Source organism: Rattus norvegicus, chromosome 10, assembly GCF_036323735.1.
Source record: "Rattus norvegicus strain BN/NHsdMcwi chromosome 10, GRCr8, whole genome shotgun sequence".
In the NCBI taxonomy this organism is placed as follows: domain Eukaryota; kingdom Metazoa; phylum Chordata; class Mammalia; order Rodentia; family Muridae; genus Rattus; species Rattus norvegicus.
In genome coordinates this window covers 61,555,892-61,575,292 of record NC_086028.1, presented here as the reverse complement: position 1 = coordinate 61,575,292, position 19,401 = coordinate 61,555,892, and the positions used below count along the sequence as shown (strand labels likewise).

The following is a 19,401-nucleotide window of genomic DNA, read 5'->3' as shown; positions in this document are numbered from 1 at the left end:
TCATATATGTTCAAGTGTGGACAACGGCAGTCTCCCCCTGACCGCTTTTCGATTAAGATATAGAACTTTTGGCTCCTTCAGCACCAAGTCTGCCTGCCATGTCTCTGACCATAATGATAATGGACTGACCTTCAGAAACTATAAGCTAGGCCCAGTTAAATGTTTGCCATTTTAAGAGTTGCTGTGGTCATGGTGTCTCTTCATAGCAGTAGAACCCCTAACTTAGACACCGGGCTTGATGTTGTTACTTTTTTTTTTTTCTTGAAAGAATATTTTTTGACCATGTATGGACAGAATCCAGCTCCTAGCTGGCTCATCATCACTCCTCACCTAAACTCTGAAAAACCTCCTTGCTTTAGCCTGGATGTGTGACTTCACTGATCCCTACCTGTGAGATCAGTGAACCTGAGGGCTGCCTCCTAATAGACCTGCCTTTATCGACCATGATGGTGAATAGGTAAACTGCTTTGAACTCCCTTCTGTCGGGTGATCCAGCCTTTAGCCACTTGTGAGAGCTTTCTAGATTCGAGAATAAAACACACACACACACACACACACACACACACACAAGCTTAATTTTTAATTTTAACTTGCTCAATGGCTGGGCACTTCCAAACCTCCCCTTGGCTAGCACACATTCCCATCCAGCATTCCAGAGTTGACACTCTCTAAATCACTATTTTATCTTTGCTGCAGTTTCCTTCTTTCCTTTCCCATGGATCCGCTTTCCCTATACACGTGCATTACTAGATGATTTCTCTCCTGCACCTTTTAAATCTGACATCTGCCTGTTTCCAAGTCATGGCTATTCTGCCTGTTCTTCATCTCCCTCCATCCCTTGCCCAAGCAATCTAAAAGCCCAGCCTCCCTCTCCCTGCCCAGCCATTGGCTCTACAGCAATTCTTCATTACAAAGCAAAGCCATCTGGGGGCAGGGACCCTCAGCATCTGGAAAAGAGACTTTGGGGAGGTAAATTAAGACAAAGCATTAGAATTCCCAACAATCTACTTTTAACCTGGTCTAGTCTGGCCTATATCATAGGATCCGCAAAGAGCACTGTAGGTAAAGATGCTTTCCAGGAAAGCCTAGCAATCTGAGTTTGATCCTGTGAATCCATGGAAAGGTTGAAGGAGAGAACCAACTCTGAATTGTGTTCTGACCTTCACATGCACACTTGGCACCCTCACACACATAGTGCACACACAACAAAAATTATTGATAAAATATATACTTTACAGCCATCATGGTTGCTTATACTTTAAATGCAGCACTCAGTAGGAAGAATTAGATGGGTCTCTGATGGCCAGCCTAGTTTACACAGTGAATTCCAGATCAGCCAAACCCCATCTCATAAAACAGAATAACCAAAAAAAAAAAAAAAAAAGCCTATAGAAGCCTATAGAAACTTGCTGTTATATGAACAGATTTACTAGAGACCAAACAACTCTGGAGCCTCACATGTGCCCAGCAAGTGCTACTTGCCGAAGACAGAAGACAGATTTTGATGAAAAATGCCATGCTAGTGCAGTTTGGAATTCTACTTTAACACTTCATTTGCCAGCTTCTGGGCACATTAGCACCCTGATGCCTCTGTAGTAATTAACAGAATATCCTGGTACTTACATGAGCCACATGTGCATGCATATATATACTGTCCATCACAGGGCCCCAAGCAGAAACTTAGCTTAAGAACAGCAGTCCTACTAGCATTCGTTTGGGTTGCTAAGGCTGATGAGTGTTCCAGGCAGTGACATTAGGAAGCCATCATGCTTCACTGTCCCTCAGCTGCTGCTGTAGCGTAATGCCTGAGTTACTTCAACGCTGTCGCTGAAAGTTTCAGTTGCATCAAAATCCTAACTTCTCTGGACCCCTGTTGTAGGTGAGGGCTTTTCTCTGACTTTAGCTCTTTAGAAGGCAGAGTCCCTTTCTCCTCTATACTGTTGGGTTCTTGGTGAGTTGATACTCCCTGATAATACAGATCCAAGCCCCCACCCTCCAATCCTGGTTATTTTAGTAACATGATTCACCCCACCTATCTGCTCTTCTGCCAAATATCCACACAGATTGTGGGACTGGGAAGACTATTAATGACAGTGTTGTGTTTTATAAAAAGATAGAAAAGGAATATGTTTGGTAGATGTGCAGTCAGGTGTGGGCTAAGGGAGTACCTCTGCGGGCCCATGCTGAGGCATCCCTTCCCCTTAAGGGGCCAGCCACACCACGGTATAGTATAAAACAGAGTTTATTCGGGGCATGGGAAGGGGAGTTCAGAGGGTAATAAGTAGAGACAGAGAAAGGCAGAAAGAGGGGGAGAGGAGTAGAGGTTGGCCATGAGCAGAATGGGAAGTGAGGGTAAACAGGTGGGAGAGGACAAAACTGGAGCAAGAAAGCAAGAGAGGAGGGGCCCTTTTATAGTGAGTCAGGCACATCTGGTTGTTGCCAGGTAACTGGGGTGGAGCCTAGACAAAATGCTAATAGTCTCTTTTGCAACAGACTCCACTCTCATGCAGTTCGAATGATTTATTGATGTTTCTGCTAACCCTGCTACCCTTTCAGTGTGTTTCAGCCGTCAGGAACTCTTAAGCCCATCCCCTACCAGTGGAGCCATGCTACTTCCTTGTGTCTGCCAAAATGTTCTTTAGCAAGTTTCGTTTTTCTTCAGCTCTTCCACTTTGGCAATGTAGATCCTCATGGCATCCATCTTGGACATCCCTTTGTTTACCATCCATGCCTCCCATTTGGCCTTTGCTTTCACATCTGTGGCAGGAGGGACAGGGATGTTACAGTCGCCCTGGGTGGCCTGTTTGTAGAAGCTGTACACCAGCAGTTTCTCCTGATCACTCAAAGGACCCTTCAGCTGCTTGAGTGAAGCGCAGGCCATTTCAAACTCCACTTGGCTCATTGGTATACCAGAAGCCGTGCCTCTGTGTTATAAGTGATACCTGGTACTAGAAGAAAGTTGGAAATAAGCAAGTCAGGTGATCATTAGGCCTTGAAAGAAGGGACAAAGAGATAGTGTGTGTTTGATAACGTACAAGCTGTGGACCAGGAGTCCATTCGATTGCTCCTGCTCCACAGTGCTTTTTCCAGTATGACTGCCCTTCAAAGTTATAAAAGCACCTATGAGCTCTGAAAGTTGACTATGCTGTTGCCCGTAGAAGGCAGTACAGCATGAAAAGCATACAGGGCATTTGTGTATGTCTCAGCGTGGATGGGAAGAAGATAAATCCCGTGGATCCGCTGCTGGTTAGTAGACAGCCCAAGGAAAATTATTCCATATGGGTGAATCATGGGCGGGAGCTGCCCGGGGTTCCTGAGGGTGAATGAAGAGTCTGAACTAAGGGATTCGATCTACTGGCCTCTAGAGGCCAGGTTCCACTTGGAGACGGCCAACGGTACCTGTGAGTAGACGGCTGGAAAGCCTACGCCGAGAGAGGGCGCTGTGGGTAGGGCGGCTTCGACGCCGCGAGCTTGTTGGAAAGGAGTACGCGTGCGCCCTGGACGGCAGCGGATAGCAGAGTACAACACGGAAGCGGAGACGCTCTGTGGGCGGGGCCTGTGACGCGCCTGTAGCGCCGCCCTTTGTGCCGTGGCGCCTTGTTCGCGGCCTTGGAATAGGAGGGGCGGTCTAGCCCGCCGCCAGCGTCGCCGCCATGGACCTAGGTGGGTTCCTGCTTCCCTACTCTGGCCTGGGCCGCGCCCCACAAAGTACCTCCAGGGCGGGCGGAGGCCCTGCGCTGCTTCTATGGCGCTCTCTCGAGTCCGCTCGGGAGGCTGGGGGCTTGAGGAGTTTGGGGGACCCGCAGCCGCGAGGCCGGCCTGCAGCCCTGCCTCACGTTTGTCTCCTCGATTCCTCCTCCGTCCTTCGTAGTGTCTTCTCAGTGGGAAACCGCGAGCGAATGTAGCCTTGGTTCTCCTGGAAATGCACAGGGCTACTGCACGTGTTTCGGAAATGCGGCTCTGGGACGGACGGACGTTCGGACCGTTCTTCCTTATTGAATGACCGCCGAGTTAGTGAACATGTTTCTTAACAGGTTTCCTAGTGCATTTCTCCCAGAGGCTTGGCGTTTTCTCTGCGACCACGTGCATAACAGCACCCCCTTCGTTGACTTACACGCTGTGGTGCCCTTCAGCCCTCGCTTGCGAGCAGGGGTTGTGCAGCCTGAGATGGCACTTTTTGAATCCGAATTCGAGTGCTGCTTGGTTTGCAGTATCCTCCTAGGCGAGGTCTGGAAGAAAGGCAGTTGATAGAAATCTGTGGCCATCTGCCAACCCTACCCACCCTGCTAGGTGTGCTCTTTAGAGGGTAAGACGAGGAGGCCGTCCTGGGAAGTACTCCAAGATTTGCAAATAATACGCTATGGAGAAATGTCTTTGTCCCTAGCCAGCTCTTCAGTGTGGAATGGTAGTTTCGTGCCCTGCAGCTGTAAAGAGTGCTGCCACGGCTTGACTCCCTAGTTGACACCCTGCAAAATTGTGTCTAGGTCTCTAGGTTCCCATCTCTAAAACAGAAGTGATAATCCTTAAGAAGTTAGTTTGATGATTAAATGATTTTTATAGGTGTAAAGCTGGGTGTGATGGCTTCTGTCTAACTAGCACATTGAAGGCAGGAGGAGCTCAAGAGTTCTAGGCCTGGCTGGAGAGATGGTTCAGTGGTTAAGAGCACGGACTGCTCTTCCAAAGGTCCTGAGTTCAATTCCCAGCAACCATCTATAATGGAATCCGATGCCCTCTACAGTGTACTCATATAAATAAATCTTTAAAAAAAGAGAGTTCTAGGCCAACCTGGTCTCTACATTTTCAAGCCAATTCCAGGTATGTAACAAGAGCCTATCTCAGAAAAAAAAAAAAGTATGCCACCAAGCCCAGTGCCTACCAAAGTAAGCAGTCACTTCCTAGCACCAGCTACTGATAAAAGCCTTTGAGTTTCCTGTAGCTATGAACCGAGTCTGGGACTTTCTCAAGCCACATGTACACAGTGCCTGAAATGCACATGTTTGGCAGCAGACATCTGCTCAGCTAAGCTGATGTCTAATGCAATAAAATTTAATTCACAGTTATAAGGAAATGTGTTTGGGGCAGGCAGAACAACCTAAGCCAGAAAGAACCCTAGCTCTGTGAGCCTAGCCGCTGCTGTGGAAACCAAGCTTTCAGGCTTGAGTTTTGTGGGAATGCTGATCCTTGACTTGGGGTGGGTGAGCAGTGACAGTAAATGGTTGGTGGCCAGGAGATTCTGTAGTTGCCTGGAGTCAGTCATTTTTTTCTGGGGGTGGGAGAAGTTTGAGACGGTGTCATGATGCAGCCTTGGCTAGCCTGAAACTCCGTATGTGGACCAGGCTTGCCTCACAAAAGTCTGCCTCATTAGAGCTGGGACTAAAGGGATAGGCCCCCCCACAACTGTCCACTGGAGGGGGTATTTTTGCTATTGACTCTGTGGCCTATGAAAATAGGGCAGACATGCTTCTGGGAGCATAGAGGACTGACTGAGCAAAGAGCTAGGCCCTGGGAAGAGGTAGAAGTTGTTAGGAACAGTGACCATGACAAGTTGTTGCAGTCTTAGTTTCTAGGCCAGATTATGCGCTTTGAAAAAAGACCTGTGCCCGTTTGTTTCTGCACTGGAGGAGGCAAAATGCTGACACGACTACTCCTGCCAACAATTGAGCATTTAAATCAGGTGCTCTTGGTGGTCTGATTATTGTTAAGATGGCTTATATAACCTTCCATTCTTCCATCCCAAGGAGATGCTTCAAAAAGGTATCAGTACCAAAATAGTCACAAAGTGCCATTAGTGGATGTCGTATGTCATGGGATTCTCACAGTTATACCATCAATTATATTCTCATGTATGCAGACGGGAGACTCAGTGATGTGTGTAAAGTCCCATCATTTTTTTAATGACTGAGCTAGAATTTAAATCCATTGTCTTGGTTAAACCCCCATATTGCCTTCCTTTAAATATCTGTATCAGTTCTTAGCTCAGTGAATGAATTTCCTGATGTAATATTTGTTGTGTCCACTTCCTGGTTCTTGCCAAGAGCCAGAACCTTCACTAGCTTGTTCTTTTTGACTGGAAGAAAATGCTGAGTGAACTTTTTCCCTGTAAGGTACAGAATGTTGAAGCTTGTTAGCAGGAGTGTGTTTAGAAAGAAGGCAGGCAGGGCTCGGGCTACAGCTCAGTGGTAGAGTGCTTGCTCTAAGGCTCTGGGTTCAAAAACAGGCTCAACTGGATGTGGTGGCACAGGCCTTTAATCCCAGCACTCCAGATGTAGAGGCAGGCAGATCTCTGAGTTCAAAGCCAACCAGTTCATCTATCTAGATAGGCAGTTCTATCTCAGACAACAGCAACAACAAAATAAAGTAAGACAATAAACAAAACCTCCAAAACAAAGACTGTCTGCTGTGTCTTCCGTAGTCTGCCATCACTGAGCTCAGTTTTGTTTAGTTTTCTAATTATTACATTGTTTGCGTGTATGCATGTATGCAATGGTGCACAAGTTGTCTGCCATATAGGGATCAAACTTAGGTCATCAGGATTGGTGGCAGATGTCTTTAACCACTAAGCCATGCCACTGGTCTCTCTCTGTCATATCTTCTAATGCATACTTGGTAGCACAGTCTCCTAATCTACCCACTGTTAACTCAGCAGCCAGTTGTCCTCTTAACACTTTGCTGAGGGATCTTAGTCACTTCCTTAATTTTTATGGACTTCTCTGTGTTGGCACTGCCTATACTCATATCAGGCCTTTTCTCCTTAACTCATTGCCTTTGCTGAAGGACATCACTAAATGTTCTACCTCAGACTCCAGGTAACCAGAACTTGAAGCTTGTCCTGCCTGAGGTTAAGAGCAGATTTGTTTCTTGTAGACTAGAGTTGAGTTCCCAGCAGCCACACCAGCAGGCTCAATGACCCGTAACTCCAGCTCCAGAGGATCCAGCATCCTCTTCTGGCCTCTGTGGAGATTGCATTCATAAGTATAAACCCCCACAAATACAAACACATAATTAAAATATTTTTTAAAATACTTGAAAGCCTATTCTGAATCCCTCTCTGCCTCCTATTTCCAGAGAGGTACCATTGTCCTGATATCCAGGCCAGATATCTTGGAAACCAGTTTTTGTTCCTCAGCCAAGTCCAGGTGACCCCAGCCCTTTTGGAGCTCTTACTAACCTTCCTCCCCTGCTGATGTCAAGGTCTTCTTGATAATGATAACCATCTGACGGCTGTTTCTCCTAGCTTCTCTCACTATTCCAAAAACTTCATTAACTCTTGGCTTCTCTGTGCAGGACCCTTGAATATCTGTGAGGAAATGACTATTCTGCATGGGGGCTTCTTGATGGCTGAACAGCTATTCCACCCCAAAGCCCTGGAACAGTTGACAAAGTCTGATTGGGAACACGTGGGACAGCCCATTGTAGAGGCCTTGAAGGAGATCTCCTCAGCCACAGCACATTCCCAGCCATTTGCCTGGAAGAAGAAAGCATTAATCATCATCTGGGCCAAGGTTCTTCAGCCCTCCCCTGTCAGCCCTTCTGACACTGATACTCGGTGGCAGGAAGATGTATTCTTTTCCGTGGGCAACATGATCCCTACCATCAACCACACAGTCCTTTTTGAGCTGCTTAAGTCCCTGGAAGCTTCTGGACTCTTCATTCAGCTCCTAATGGCCCTGCCTACCACCATCGGCCGCTCAGAACTACAGAGCTTTCTGGAGCACATGACTATTGACACTTCTTCCAAGGATGTGGCTTTCTTCCTAGATGTCTGGTGGGAAATGATGAAGCACAAGGGTGATGAACAGGACCCCTTGCTTTCCCAGTTCAGGACGATGGCCCATAAATACTTGCCATCCTCAGATGAGTTTTCCCATCCTCCGAAGAGGTTTAAGTCTGACCCAGATGTAGGTCCCACCATGCCACTTTTGGCTATGCTGCTTAACGGGCTGAAGCAGATCCAAAAGAGAATCCTGTCCCTTGGAATGAAGTGCTGTGCATTAGCTAACTTGGCTGACATGCTGAGCGTGTTTGCATTGATGGAGGATGACACCCAGGAGGTGTCTGCCACTGTGTACCTAGACAAACTAGCGACGGTGATCTCTGTGTGGAATTCAGACACCCAGAACCCATACCATCAACAGGCCCTGGCAGACAAGGTAAAGGAGGCAGAGCGGGACGTGAGTCTCACCTCACTGGCTAAACTCCCCAGTGAGACTGTTTTCATGGGGTTTGAGCTTATGTACAACCTGCTGCAGGAGTGGGGTACAGAACTACAGGACATGCTCAACAGCAGTCAGGGGACAAATTATGACACCTACCGGCTGTGTGACAGTCTGACTTCCTTCAGCCAGAATTTGGAGCTCTACCTGGATACTGCCAGCCTGCCCAAGGAGGAGAGGGAGGTGGTCTTAGAACTGGCTAAGTGTGTCAGGGACTTCCTGAGGAAAACCAGCAGAATGCTGAACGACAAGGGCCTTGAGGACATCACTGCCTCCATTGCTATGGCCATCATTGAACAGAAGATGGACCGGTACATGGAGATGTGCTACATTTTTGCCTCTGAGAAGAAGTGGGCCTTTTCAGACGAGTGGGTTGCCTGCCTGGTTAACAACAGGTGTCTCTTCAGAGAACCAGACTTGGTCTTGAGTCTGCTGGAAACAGTGATGGAAGTCATAAACTCTAATAGGGTTATCCCCCAGACTCACATCAAGCAGGTAATCTGCTTGACTCTGGAATGCTATGAAGACCTCTCTCTACCAGATAAAAATAAAGTCCTTTCTGGTGTCCTGCATTATTTGGGGCCAAAGGGCCTCTCAGACAGGTTGTCTAATTACTTGGAGGGTTTTCAGGAAGATCTCAATACAACGTTTAACCAACTCGCACAGAGCACCTCTGAACAGGGCCTGGCTAAAGCTGTGGCCTCTGTGGCCCACCTGGTGATCCTGAACCCAGAAGTTGTGGTGAAGAAGATGTGTAGCCTCGCTGTGACCAACCTTGGCACACATAGGTTTTTGGCTCAGATTCTCACTGCCTTCCCTGCCCTGAAGTTCACAGAAGAACAAGGGCCAAATCCATATACCAGTTTCATGGTGTCCTGCCTCAAAGAAACTGTGTGGACCAAGTTCTCTACACCCAAAGAAGAGAAGCAGTTTCTGGAGCTGGTGAGCTGCCTGATGAATCCTGTGAAACCACAGGGGATTCCAATTGCTGCTCTTTTGGAGCCAGATGAGGTGCTGAAGGAGTTTGTCCTGCCTTTCTTGATGTTGGACATGGAGGAGGTAGGCCTGAGTCTGAAGCTCTTCATCCAGACCCTTGAAGCCAATGCAGGCTTGGAAGAGTATTGGCTGCAAACTTGCTCCCCATTCCCACTGCTCTTCAGCTTGTGCCAGCTCCTGGATAGCTTTAGCAAGTTCTGGCAGCTCCCCCGGGAGAAGCGCTACCTCACTCTGGACAGCAAGGATCTTGTGACCCACATTCTGGAACTCCTGTGTGAGATCGTTCTAGCCAACATAGAAACCTTCTCCCCAGACACCTGGGCCAAGTCCCTGTCCTGGCTCCACCGCAAATTAGACCAGCTAGACTGGACCGTGGGCCTCCGACTGAAGGACTTCTTTGAAGGCCACTTCAAGTGTGAGGTGCCAGCTACCCTTTTTGAGATCTGTAAGCTCTCTGAGGCCCAGTGGACGTCACAGGCTCACGAAGGATATGGGCCTGGTACAGGACTTCTCGCCTGGATGGAGTGCTGTTCAATCTCCAACAGTGTCACTGAACAGATGCTTTCCCTCCTGGTAGTGAATGTGGGCAATCCTGAGGAGGTCAGATTGTTTAGCAAGGGCTTTCTGGTGGCCCTGGTACAAGTCATGCCTTGGTGTAGCCCCCAGGAGTGGCAATACCTTCAGCAGCTGACCAGGAAGCTGTTGGAGAAACAGCTTCTTCATGTCCCTTACAGTCTAGAGTATGTTCAATTTGTTCCCCTGCTCAACCTGAGGCCTTTTGCCCAGGAGCTTCAGCTCTCTGTTCTTTCCTTGAGAGCTTTCCAGTTTCTCTGCAGCCAGAGCTGTTGTAACTGGCTTCCTTTGGATGGTTGGAGCCATGTGGTCAAACTCCTCTGTAGCAGTCTGACCAGTGTCCTGGATGCAGTCAGGTTGATTCAGTCAGTGGGTCCCTGGGCCCAGGGACAAGAAGGGGATCTTACTCAGGAAACCTTGTTTGTCTATACCCAAATGTTCTGTCACGTTCTGCATATCATGGCCATGCTCCCTCAGGAGGTCTGTGAACCCCTCTACGTACTGGCCTTGGAAATCCTTACCTGCTATGAGACCCTAAGCAAAACCAACCCTTCTGTCAGCTCCTTGCTCCAGAAGGTAGATGAGCAGCGCTTCTTAAAGTCTATTGCCAAGAACATTAGCCCTGAGGAGCGGCGCCAAACCCTGCTACAAAAGATCAACAACTTCTGACCTGTGGAGGGCAGAACAAAGCTACGCCTCCAACATGGTTTTTCTGCAGGGCCCAGAGCTAAGAACAAACCTTACAGTTATATGAGAATGTACACAGTGAAAGGAATACAAGAGCAGTGTAAAGAAATAGTTTCTTAGGTATTTGTCATATACTACTTCAATAAAATTCTTTTGGGTTTAATCTTGTCTTGAGCCTTTCTCAGAAGTTTGGGCTTAAATATGCTCCAAAGTTAGGTTTCGGTAGTCTTTAAGATCAGGTCAAGCCAGTAGGACAGGTGTGGGAGCGCACACCTGTAGCATCAGCCTTCAGGAGGCTCAGGCAGAGGGTGGCAGCCTGGACTACACAGGAATATCCAAAAGTTAAAAAAAAAAAGTCCAGCTGGGGAGGAACATGCTTGTAACTGAAATTCTCCACCTAGATTTGGCAGTAAGCCCAAAGGTGGAGCTATCTAGTAGGGGAAAAAACAGGCTATATGTTCTCTTTAGTGAGGCCCTCTTGGAGTCTTTTCAAGTAGGCTTGGTGGTAGTATATCCCTATAATCCCAGCATTTGGGTAGCTGAAGTAGAAGGCTCCGTTCAAGGCCAGCCTGGGCTACTAGCAAGCATTTTCATATTTCATCTTGTTTCCAAGGTTATCTCAAAAAAGGGCAGATGAGACCTGCCCCTTTGTCAGATGACTGAACCAAGAAACACTGAATGTTAAGGGGGTAGTAACCATCCACTCAGCACACCCAGGAGAGGCTGTGCTAAGCCAGGGCTGGTGAACAGCTGGTGCCCTTGGAGGGTGGGTATAATTGCCTTCTTCCTGGGGTGGGATCATCTTGGTTACGATGAATGAGTGGCATAGCCAACAATGTACGGAAGCATAATAATGAAAGCATAAGGTTTCTAGGATAGTATTACACAACTCTTAGAACTGGTTAGGGAGGTATTATCTAGGGAGATGAGAGAAAAGGTCCCATCACCTACTACTGATCCACACCCTCATCTAGAATGGTTTACTGCTCTGGTACTCTTCTCCCCCCTAATGTAAACTGTTCTGTGATCAACAGGCAGGCTTCCACCCTCCCAACTCCTAACTGGGATCCACCAGAGGAAAGAAAACCTGAAGTTATACGTGAACACTGAGCTTGAACTCTGGGCACCTACCGTGTATCCTTTGGTACCTTGAACCAACATGTTGGACTAAGGTATGAGTAAGACTCGCCTGGAGGCCATTCGCCTTCCGTGACCAGACTAGGAATCACCAAACATAGCAATCAAGCTGGGTCTTGGATGGTTTGGGGAAGTCCGCGCCAGTGCAAGTAACAAATAGAGAATTTAGTGCAATTTAATCACCAGGTGGATGACTCGTGGATACAGGGACAGTAAACAGGACAAAAAACACAAAACAGCATTTTTTTGTTTTTTAAATGGCACCTATTAAAGACTGAAACTCAAAATTTGAGACAAAACCATCCAGTCCTTTAGAAGTCCACAGATAGTGAATTATAAGGCACTGTAGTGTTTTTGCTGCCACCTGAGGTGGTGGCAGCAGGTCCTCTCAAACCCAGCCTGTGGTGAGGGGTGATCAGTGCTACACCACATCCTACTGCACACAGCTAACAGCATTGGTCCACAGGACATGCACTGGCCTGTCTGGCTTCCCCCGTTCTCTAGCTTGCTATGGCTAAATGGCTGTACATTCCATACAGAAATGGGTCTGTCTTAGCAGGAAGCACTTGCAGCACTGGCCTACATGATACTTCAGAAGCTCGAGAGCAGACATCTGTATCCATTTTGTATGAAAGGGCAGTGTCATATGGGATTACCCAGTAAGTGACTATAGAAGCCATCACTTCACTTTGTCCCTGGAGTTTCAGACCAGCTTTTTGTCTATGTGGACAGAGAAAACTGGTCATGAGAGGCTGTGCTAAAAAGGAAATAGTGTAGGTAATGACTTGCAACAAGCTCACAAGTTTGATACTGGTCTCTACAAAATCAGCCTGCAAAGATGCTGGCGCCTCTGCTGGCCTCCTGACCTACTCAAGTGCTTCAGGTTCTCAGCCCTGCCTCCTGACCTTTGTCAGTGAGACCCTCTGACTAGAAGTCAGCAGGCATGAGAATTCGTTGTTGATGTACGGATGAGGACAAGGGCTGCCTAGTAAACAGTAAAAGACACACCCACAATGTCTTTCCTAGTATTGGAAAATGACACTGTTTCAAAAACTAAGTTGTCACTTGCTTCTGGCCCAGTATGGGTGTTGCCCTGAGTGGGTGGAAAGGGGGAGAGCAGTGCTTCACCTTCCAGAACTCTTGTCACAGGCCCAAGGAGGGCTCCTTAGGCTTGCATTAAAATTACTGCAGTGGAGGTTTGACAGGATCCAAGTTATCACCACAAAACAAAACAAAACAAAACAAAACAAAACAAAACAAAACAAAACAAAAAAAAGTGCTTTTGCAAAAGGCTGGTTAGAAGGGGGAGGTAATGGGGATTTAAAAAAGAAAACCACAAATCCAGAGGCTTATCAACATCCCGAAGGCAGAGACTACCCCAGGCATGATTTGGTCCTTGGAATACTGAGTAGACAAGGCAGCGAGCGTGAGTGCCTGACCCTGAGAGTAATTAACCATCCTTTTTGGCTTTGGCCGTGTCAAAGAGCCTGGCTGCCTTCTTGCACAACAGTGAGAACCAGTAGAGCTGGGGAGAGATGAGGATGGCATTGGCCACGTTGCAGTGTAAAGGGATATTAAATGGCACTTGGAGCAGGCTTAGTCCTTTTTGTTGGCCATAGGACCAGTACATGAACGGGAAAAGAAGGATCCGGCAGAACAGAAAGGTGGTCACCGTGAGGATTCCATTGACCTTGTAAAGAAGCGTATGCTGCTGCTTTAACTGTAAGAAAAACGGAAGGATAAGGCAAGGTTACCAAGAGGATGGGTGATTGGAGTACGGAGCCCAGCCTCACGACAGTTAAGCAGGTTCTTATACAAGTCAAGACCTACAGTGCTAAATTGCTTGGCACCTGGACACACAAAAGCATGTTTCCATGCATCTGCTTGTGGCGGCCAGAAGATGGTAGGTTGCCTTCATCTTACTCTCTTATGACAGGGTCTCGCTGAACCCGGAGCTCACCCTTTCAGCTAGGTTGCACACTCAGCCATGCCAACCTGGCACTTGCTTCCGGCCCAGTATTTTGGCTGTTACCCTGAGTGGGTACTTGTGCAGCAAGCTGTCTTGCCCACTAAGCTATCTCCTGAGTCACAATATATAACCTCATAATTTTACCAAAAGTCACCTAGGCCACCACCCTTATAGGTGTATAAAAAGATTGATTAAACTGTGCCCAGGAAAATAATGAAACAGTGTGTGTGTGTGTGTGTGTGTGTGTGTGTGTGTGTGTGTGTGTAACTTGGGTCAGATCAAAAGTCTTACGGTTTGGATGATGAAGTAATATATCAAAGAGTCTCCTTACTCAGCGCTATGCTCCTCCAAACCCCAGTCTGTTTCCTCCTTCATTGCCTCTGCCGTTTCACACATACGCACCTGGATCAGAACTCTGCCCAGTGACACAAACGGAGTACTCAGTTCTGCTGTGAAGATGCATCCGACAAAGAAGTCTCCAAGTTCTCCTCGGAGCTTCTGTAGAGAGAAGAAAAAGAAACGAAGATGTGGAGGGGGAAGAAGCCACTGGAAGGGAAATCTAGGGCTATAGGAAAAAGCTAACCATGAGACCCTGAAGGGAGAAAAATGTTAACAGGCAAGTGGCCATCCAGTTCTGTCCTGTTGCTTCCCTGGCAACCACTTCTGGGGAGGATCCAAAGGCAAATGGAGAGAGGCTACAGCAGGCCTCCTCTGATTTTAGAGACAGTAGGAAGGAACTCTGTAGCCTGCTTCTGTATGTCAAAGACACTGAGCCTGTTCAACTTAACAAATGTGCTAGAAGGCAAAGTCCTTACTGAATGGCTCCTGGTTTTCTTCCTGAGATAACAGTCTAGCTGATGGAACACCTGCTCAATAACAGGGATAAGGAAACTTGGGGCAAAAGAGATGGCAATGACCTGTAAGTCCGGTGACCTAAGTTTGACCCACCTATAGGACCTGTGTGATGGAAGGAGAGAACTGACTCTTGCAAGTTGTCCCTTGGCCTCCACACTTGTCCCCATACATATACACACAAAGTAAATAAATAAGAGAATGATAGAGTGCTGAAGTCCATGCTTTAATCAACACACAGAGGAAGATTTCTAGAGGGTTGAGAATAGACAGGGTCTATACAGTGAGACCCTGTCTTAGGACATAAATAGGGCTGGAGAGATGGCTCAGTGGTTAAGGGCACTTGCTGCTCTTCCAGAGAATCAGAGTTTGATTCCTAGCACCTGTGTCAAGCAGTTTAGAACTACCTGGATCTCTAGCTCCAAGGGATCTGATGCCATTTCTGGCCTCCACAGGTATTTGCACATCCACATGAGTAGATAATCTCTAAAATAAATAATGTTGAGCCAGGTGGTGGTGGTGTCACTTTTAATCCAAGCACTGAGGAAGTAGAGGCAGGCAGACCTCTGAGATTGAGGCTAGCCTGGTTGTATCTAGAGAGTGAGTTCCAGAACAGCCAACACAGAGAAACCATGTCTTGAAAAACCAGAAAAAAAAAAAAAGCAAAGAAAAAAAAAAAAAAAGAAAGGAAAAAGAATGCTGAAGCCTATTGGTGGTATAGGCTTGTAATTCTAGCTACTTAGGAAGCTGAGGCTTGGTGACAAGTTCAAGGCTGAGCAACTTAAGACTATTTGAAGCGCAAGGCCCTGGGTTCGGTCCCCAGCTCCGAAAAAAAGAACCAAAAAAAAAAAAAACAAAGACTATTTGAAAAAGTAGAGAGAGCTGAAGATACACATGTGTGGTAGACTGCTTTCCTAGCATCGGTGAGGTGCTACCTTAATTCCTGGTACTGGAAAAAATAAAACAGGACTGGAAATAGAGCTCAGCAGTCATGAGCAATGGCTGCTCTTCCAGAAGACCCAGGTTTAATTCCCACATGTGGCTCAAACTATCAGTAACTCCAGTTCCAGGGACTCCAACACTCTTGACCTATGCAAATCCCTCCAGGCAAGCAAGGGGTACACAGACATACATGCAAGCAAAAACACCCATACACATAAAACAAAAACAAATCTTTTAAAAAGTGTTGGCTAGAAGCCACAAAAACAGCGTGGTTTCCCCCACTACTTGCATGGGAGTCCAAATTCAATGAAGCAGCAGAAAGAGGGTGCACATAGTACCAAAGAGAAGAAACTCCTAAGAAGTGATCAAGACATATACAGTTCAATGGCAGAGTGCTTAAGGCTGCTGTCCTGAGAGACCATACCTGTGAAATAGGTACAAGGAAAAACAGAATGACCGCATGATGTGTGACCATAAGGCGGTTTTCAATCAGGAAGTTTCGGATAATGGTGACACGTCTGAGGTTCTGGTCTTTGGTTCGGCACCACTCACAGAGGTACATGGCATAGAAGTCATAGATCATATATGGAATCAAAAACCAGACATATTCTGTGGCAAGCCAGTGCCTAAAAGAAAGCACAGAGACAAGCTCTAAAATAACCAGGGACGTCAATGATGCAGCACAAAGCCAGTCTCTTCACCGGTTCCCTTCAGTTCTGTCTTCAGCCAGCTACTATCACTCTGAACACTTCAGAGTGAAGAGGGTGAAGCTGCTGAGGAGAGTGTCTCTAAATTATAAAGCAAATGTGCGAGGGCCAAGGTTGAGAAGCAGGAACTCATTCTGCCTGTATATACAGATAGTTTGCTATAACTCTTTGCCTGGTTCAGCTATTTATCTGCAGTAGACTTCGAGCATTTTGATAGAAACTGACTCTGATGGAGATAAACTTCCAAATGATTCAGCAGCTCCGCCAAGGAACTGGTTTGGAAGGTGTTCTAAATCACAAGTCCAACCTTTCCAGTTTAACTCCTCAGTTGCTCAACAGCTGGGAGTTCCTGAGACCTTCTGGATCTACACAGTTTTTTTCTTGCTTCTCCATGCCCCGTTGTAGACGGTTTACGGGAAGCAGGCCTGGCCATGTTATTTTCAATCTATAAGTAATCCTGGGTTCCATTCATCCATAAAAATAGATGGTCCAGTGGGTTAAGATGCTTGCCACTAAGGCTGATGGCCCCTCAGTTCAATCCCCAGACAGACATGACAGACGCAGAGAATCAGTTCCTGCTAATTGTCTCACTTCCACAAACACAGTATGGCATGCATGCAAACACACAATGAATAAATTCACTTTAAAATTCTTAAAAAGTGTCTAGAAGTTTACCTGGACTTCAAGGACCGCATGACAGCAACTAAATACCAAGAGAAGCCAGGTCAAAAGATGTCCATTTCCTGGCCTGATTTTGGGCACATATCTGTTCCTATTAAGTTGCCCGGTAGAAGTGAAACATCTGGGCCAAAATGATGGTTTGTTACCGTTTCTGGCATACACAAGAAGTTCATCTCTGCACTCTTCCCCAAAAATTTCATACAGAGAAACATTTACATTGGAATTTGCCCTATGTTGGGAGGATTAGCCTCACTTAGTAAGTTTTTGAGCAGCTGTGTTAGAAGAGGAAACTCACTGTATAGTTCTCAAACTGCTCGAGCATCAGAGTCACTGAAAGCTTGGAAAGCACTCTGCTCCCCAGAGACCAGCTGTGCCTAGGATCAAATTTGTACTTTCCACCTGGTCTCGGGTGATTTCCCAATCCACTGAACAGCAGCACCAGGACGCTAGAAAAGGCACCATGTGAGACTCTGCTCCTGAATAACTCCCCATTTATCACAGCATGGCTCAATTAGAAAAGAACTAGAGGCAAACAAGTAACAATGGCACACATGATACACACATAGGCAAGTCATTTAGCTCGCTGCTGCTATCTGGGCCAAGAGATCTAAGACCTACTGCCTATCAATGGACTCATTACTTACAGCAATTTCAAGTAAACTATCAAGGGTGGGCATGGTGGTGCACACCTCCTATCCCAGCACTGAGAAGATTGAGGCTGGCGGATCTCTGAATTTGAGGCCAGTCCAAACTACCTAGTGAGACCCTGTCTCAAAAAGAACAGACATACGAGAAAAAAAACATGAAATGGCGACAGTATGATCAAACCCAAGTAAGATCCCAGGCAACTGTGAGACAGTCTCATTCTTTCCTCTGCCTCTTCTTCCAGTAGGGGAAACAGGATGAGCAGGGCAGGAAAATCAGGAGAGGCCAACCAACTTTCTCTGGGCTCCTGCCTGGCGCCCGTTAGCTTCTCTGGAAGAAAGAGTGGTTTGAAGAGCCCAAGTGGAAAGATAAACAAGAGCATCTCAGTGCGGTGGCACATCTGTTTGTCATTCCACCCTTGGGAGACAGGTGGAGGAGGAGTGTCACAAGTTCCATGGCAGTCAGGTCCACAGATAAAAAGCGCCACCACTACCTATGATGTCTAAACAGCATAATCCATCCTGGTCTTAATTTACGATTTGTCTCACTGAAGTGCCATAGATAGCACTTTCTGGCCTGACTTTGTGCACAAACGTTTCAGTTTTCCGAAGGCATCTCCTCCTTATCTTGAGCAAAGGAGAAAAGCAAGAGCAGCATCTGCGGGAAAGAGAGGGTGGACTTCTGCTGTCAGAAGTTGGTCACAGACACTGCTACTACCTCTGCTAAAGGATGTTCCAGAGGGAGAACCCAGTGAGAGCATTTAAAAGAACCAAAAGCCATACTCCCATTCATAAAGAGAGACTGTCAGAACACACTACCCTCTAAGTCGGGCTCAGTTTCTTGCTCTATAGCATTTTTTCCACTTTCCCCTCGGTTCTCCTAAGCTGGGATGTTGGAAGCAGCAAGAGGAAAGCACTAATTAGAGTGCCCTGGCTTTCCCACCCGGCAGTCACATACATCATAGCATAACAAAGAATTAGTATCCGTGAGCCACTAAAATGTTAAAATTTGGCGGGAGGGGGGACCCCTCAGCCCGAGTATTTGTACTTCCCAAGTGGGAAGGGCCTTTACCTGTCTGAGACCACGTTGCTGCAGGAGGTGATGACGGTGAGCCCCGCCCCGGTGGCCAGCACTGCCTGCACGGAGGACACTAGCCTGAGGTGGGGCGGAGAAGAGAAACCAAAGAAAGCGTTCTTACTCCAGGACTACCGGCAGCACAAAGCACGACTCTCCAACCTGCATTTCCCGGGCCGAGGAGCCCTCCAGGGCGGCCATGGCGCCGCGATGTCCCGAGCGAGGGCAGCAGGCGGGAGAGGCACACTCCCTGCCCTGCCTGCCCAGGCCCACCGCGCACCGAGGAGCGCTTCCCGTCGCCCCTTTCCCGCCCGCACCCCCACGCAGGTCCTCGGCGGAGGGCTCCGCCCCGCAGGCGGCGGAGTGGGATACCTGGTGCCGACCGTCAGGCAGTCGTCGTCTGTCCATCCGGGCCGCAAGCGGCGCAGCGCCCAGTTGCTGAGCGCGAAGAGCCCCGGGAAGAAGAGCGCGCCGCTGGCCAGCGTCAGCAGCATGGATGCGGGTGCGGCCGCTCGCTGCGCGGCGTGCTCGGGGCTGGCGGCTTGGCCAGCTCTCCCTATTTCTAATCTCCACCGGCCCCGCCCGGCCGCCGCCACTCGGGCCCCGCCGGCACTGGCCGCCAGCCCGCGGCGCTCCCCCGCGTGACCAGCGCGCCGGCCGGGATAGGCGCTGGTAGGAGCTGGGGCGGGGTCTAGCCGTGAGGCTGCCTGGTCCCCTCTCTGTCCCTGCGGACGCGGGCAGGGGCCTCCCTGCAGGACGTGCACGATGAGCGTCACGGAGCTCAGGTCTCTGGCCGATGGACCCGGCCGGTCGTACACCGAACATTGTCGCTTCTAAAGGGAGCGACCATCACTGGGTGGCTTCTCAGGAATGAATCCCCAAGGAGGCTTCAAAGCCTGTTTCATCCCTGCTCTGGAACTTAAGA

General features: G+C 48.0%; 3 protein-coding genes across 11 annotated transcripts; 1 reads left to right on the top strand and 2 right to left on the bottom strand.

Annotated features, from left to right (window-relative positions):
• Positions 1-2,506: 2,506 nt before the first annotated feature.
• On the bottom strand, positions 2,507-3,519 carry Dbil5 (diazepam binding inhibitor-like 5). The gene is given in 2 exon segments (NM_021596.2): positions 2,507-2,948; positions 3,400-3,519. A coding segment is annotated over 1 exon segment (264 nt). The 5' UTR covers positions 2,903-2,948; positions 3,400-3,519; the 3' UTR covers positions 2,507-2,638.
• An 8-nt stretch (positions 3,520-3,527) lies between these two features.
• On the top strand, positions 3,528-15,121 carry Gemin4 (gem (nuclear organelle) associated protein 4). Of its 3 annotated transcripts, XR_005489914.2 has the most exons (4): positions 3,528-3,663; positions 7,285-10,589; positions 11,504-11,603; positions 13,934-15,121. XR_005489914.2 is itself a non-coding variant. In NM_001109037.1 (2 exons), exons 1-2 carry the CDS (start codon positions 3,654-3,656, stop codon positions 10,449-10,451), a joined length of 3,177 nt encoding a protein of 1,058 aa, NP_001102507.1. In that variant the 5' UTR covers positions 3,629-3,653; the 3' UTR covers positions 10,452-10,636. The 3 variants fall into 3 exon arrangements, 1 of the variants encoding a protein (NP_001102507.1); XR_005489913.2 differs by having other exon boundaries at positions 11,504-15,121; NM_001109037.1 differs by lacking the exons at positions 11,504-11,603; positions 13,934-15,121 and having other exon boundaries at positions 3,629-3,663; positions 7,285-10,636.
• Positions 11,764-19,100, bottom strand: Tlcd3a (TLC domain containing 3A). Of its 7 annotated transcripts, NM_001399011.2 has the most exons (5): positions 18,849-19,012; positions 18,474-18,557; positions 15,794-15,995; positions 13,978-14,073; positions 11,764-13,326 (listed from the first exon to the last, which is right to left on the bottom strand). In NM_001399011.2, the coding sequence occupies exons 1-5, from the start codon at positions 18,968-18,970 to the stop codon at positions 13,057-13,059; spliced, it is 774 nt and encodes a 257-aa protein (NP_001385940.1). In that variant the 5' UTR covers positions 18,971-19,012; the 3' UTR covers positions 11,764-13,056. The 7 variants fall into 7 exon arrangements, with proteins under 7 accessions (NP_001385940.1, XP_038943275.1, XP_063124303.1 ...); XM_039087347.2 differs by lacking the exons at positions 18,474-18,557; positions 18,849-19,012 and adding an exon at positions 16,752-17,922; XM_063268233.1 differs by lacking the exons at positions 18,474-18,557; positions 18,849-19,012 and adding an exon at positions 17,053-17,922.
• Positions 19,101-19,401: the final 301 nt, after the last annotated feature.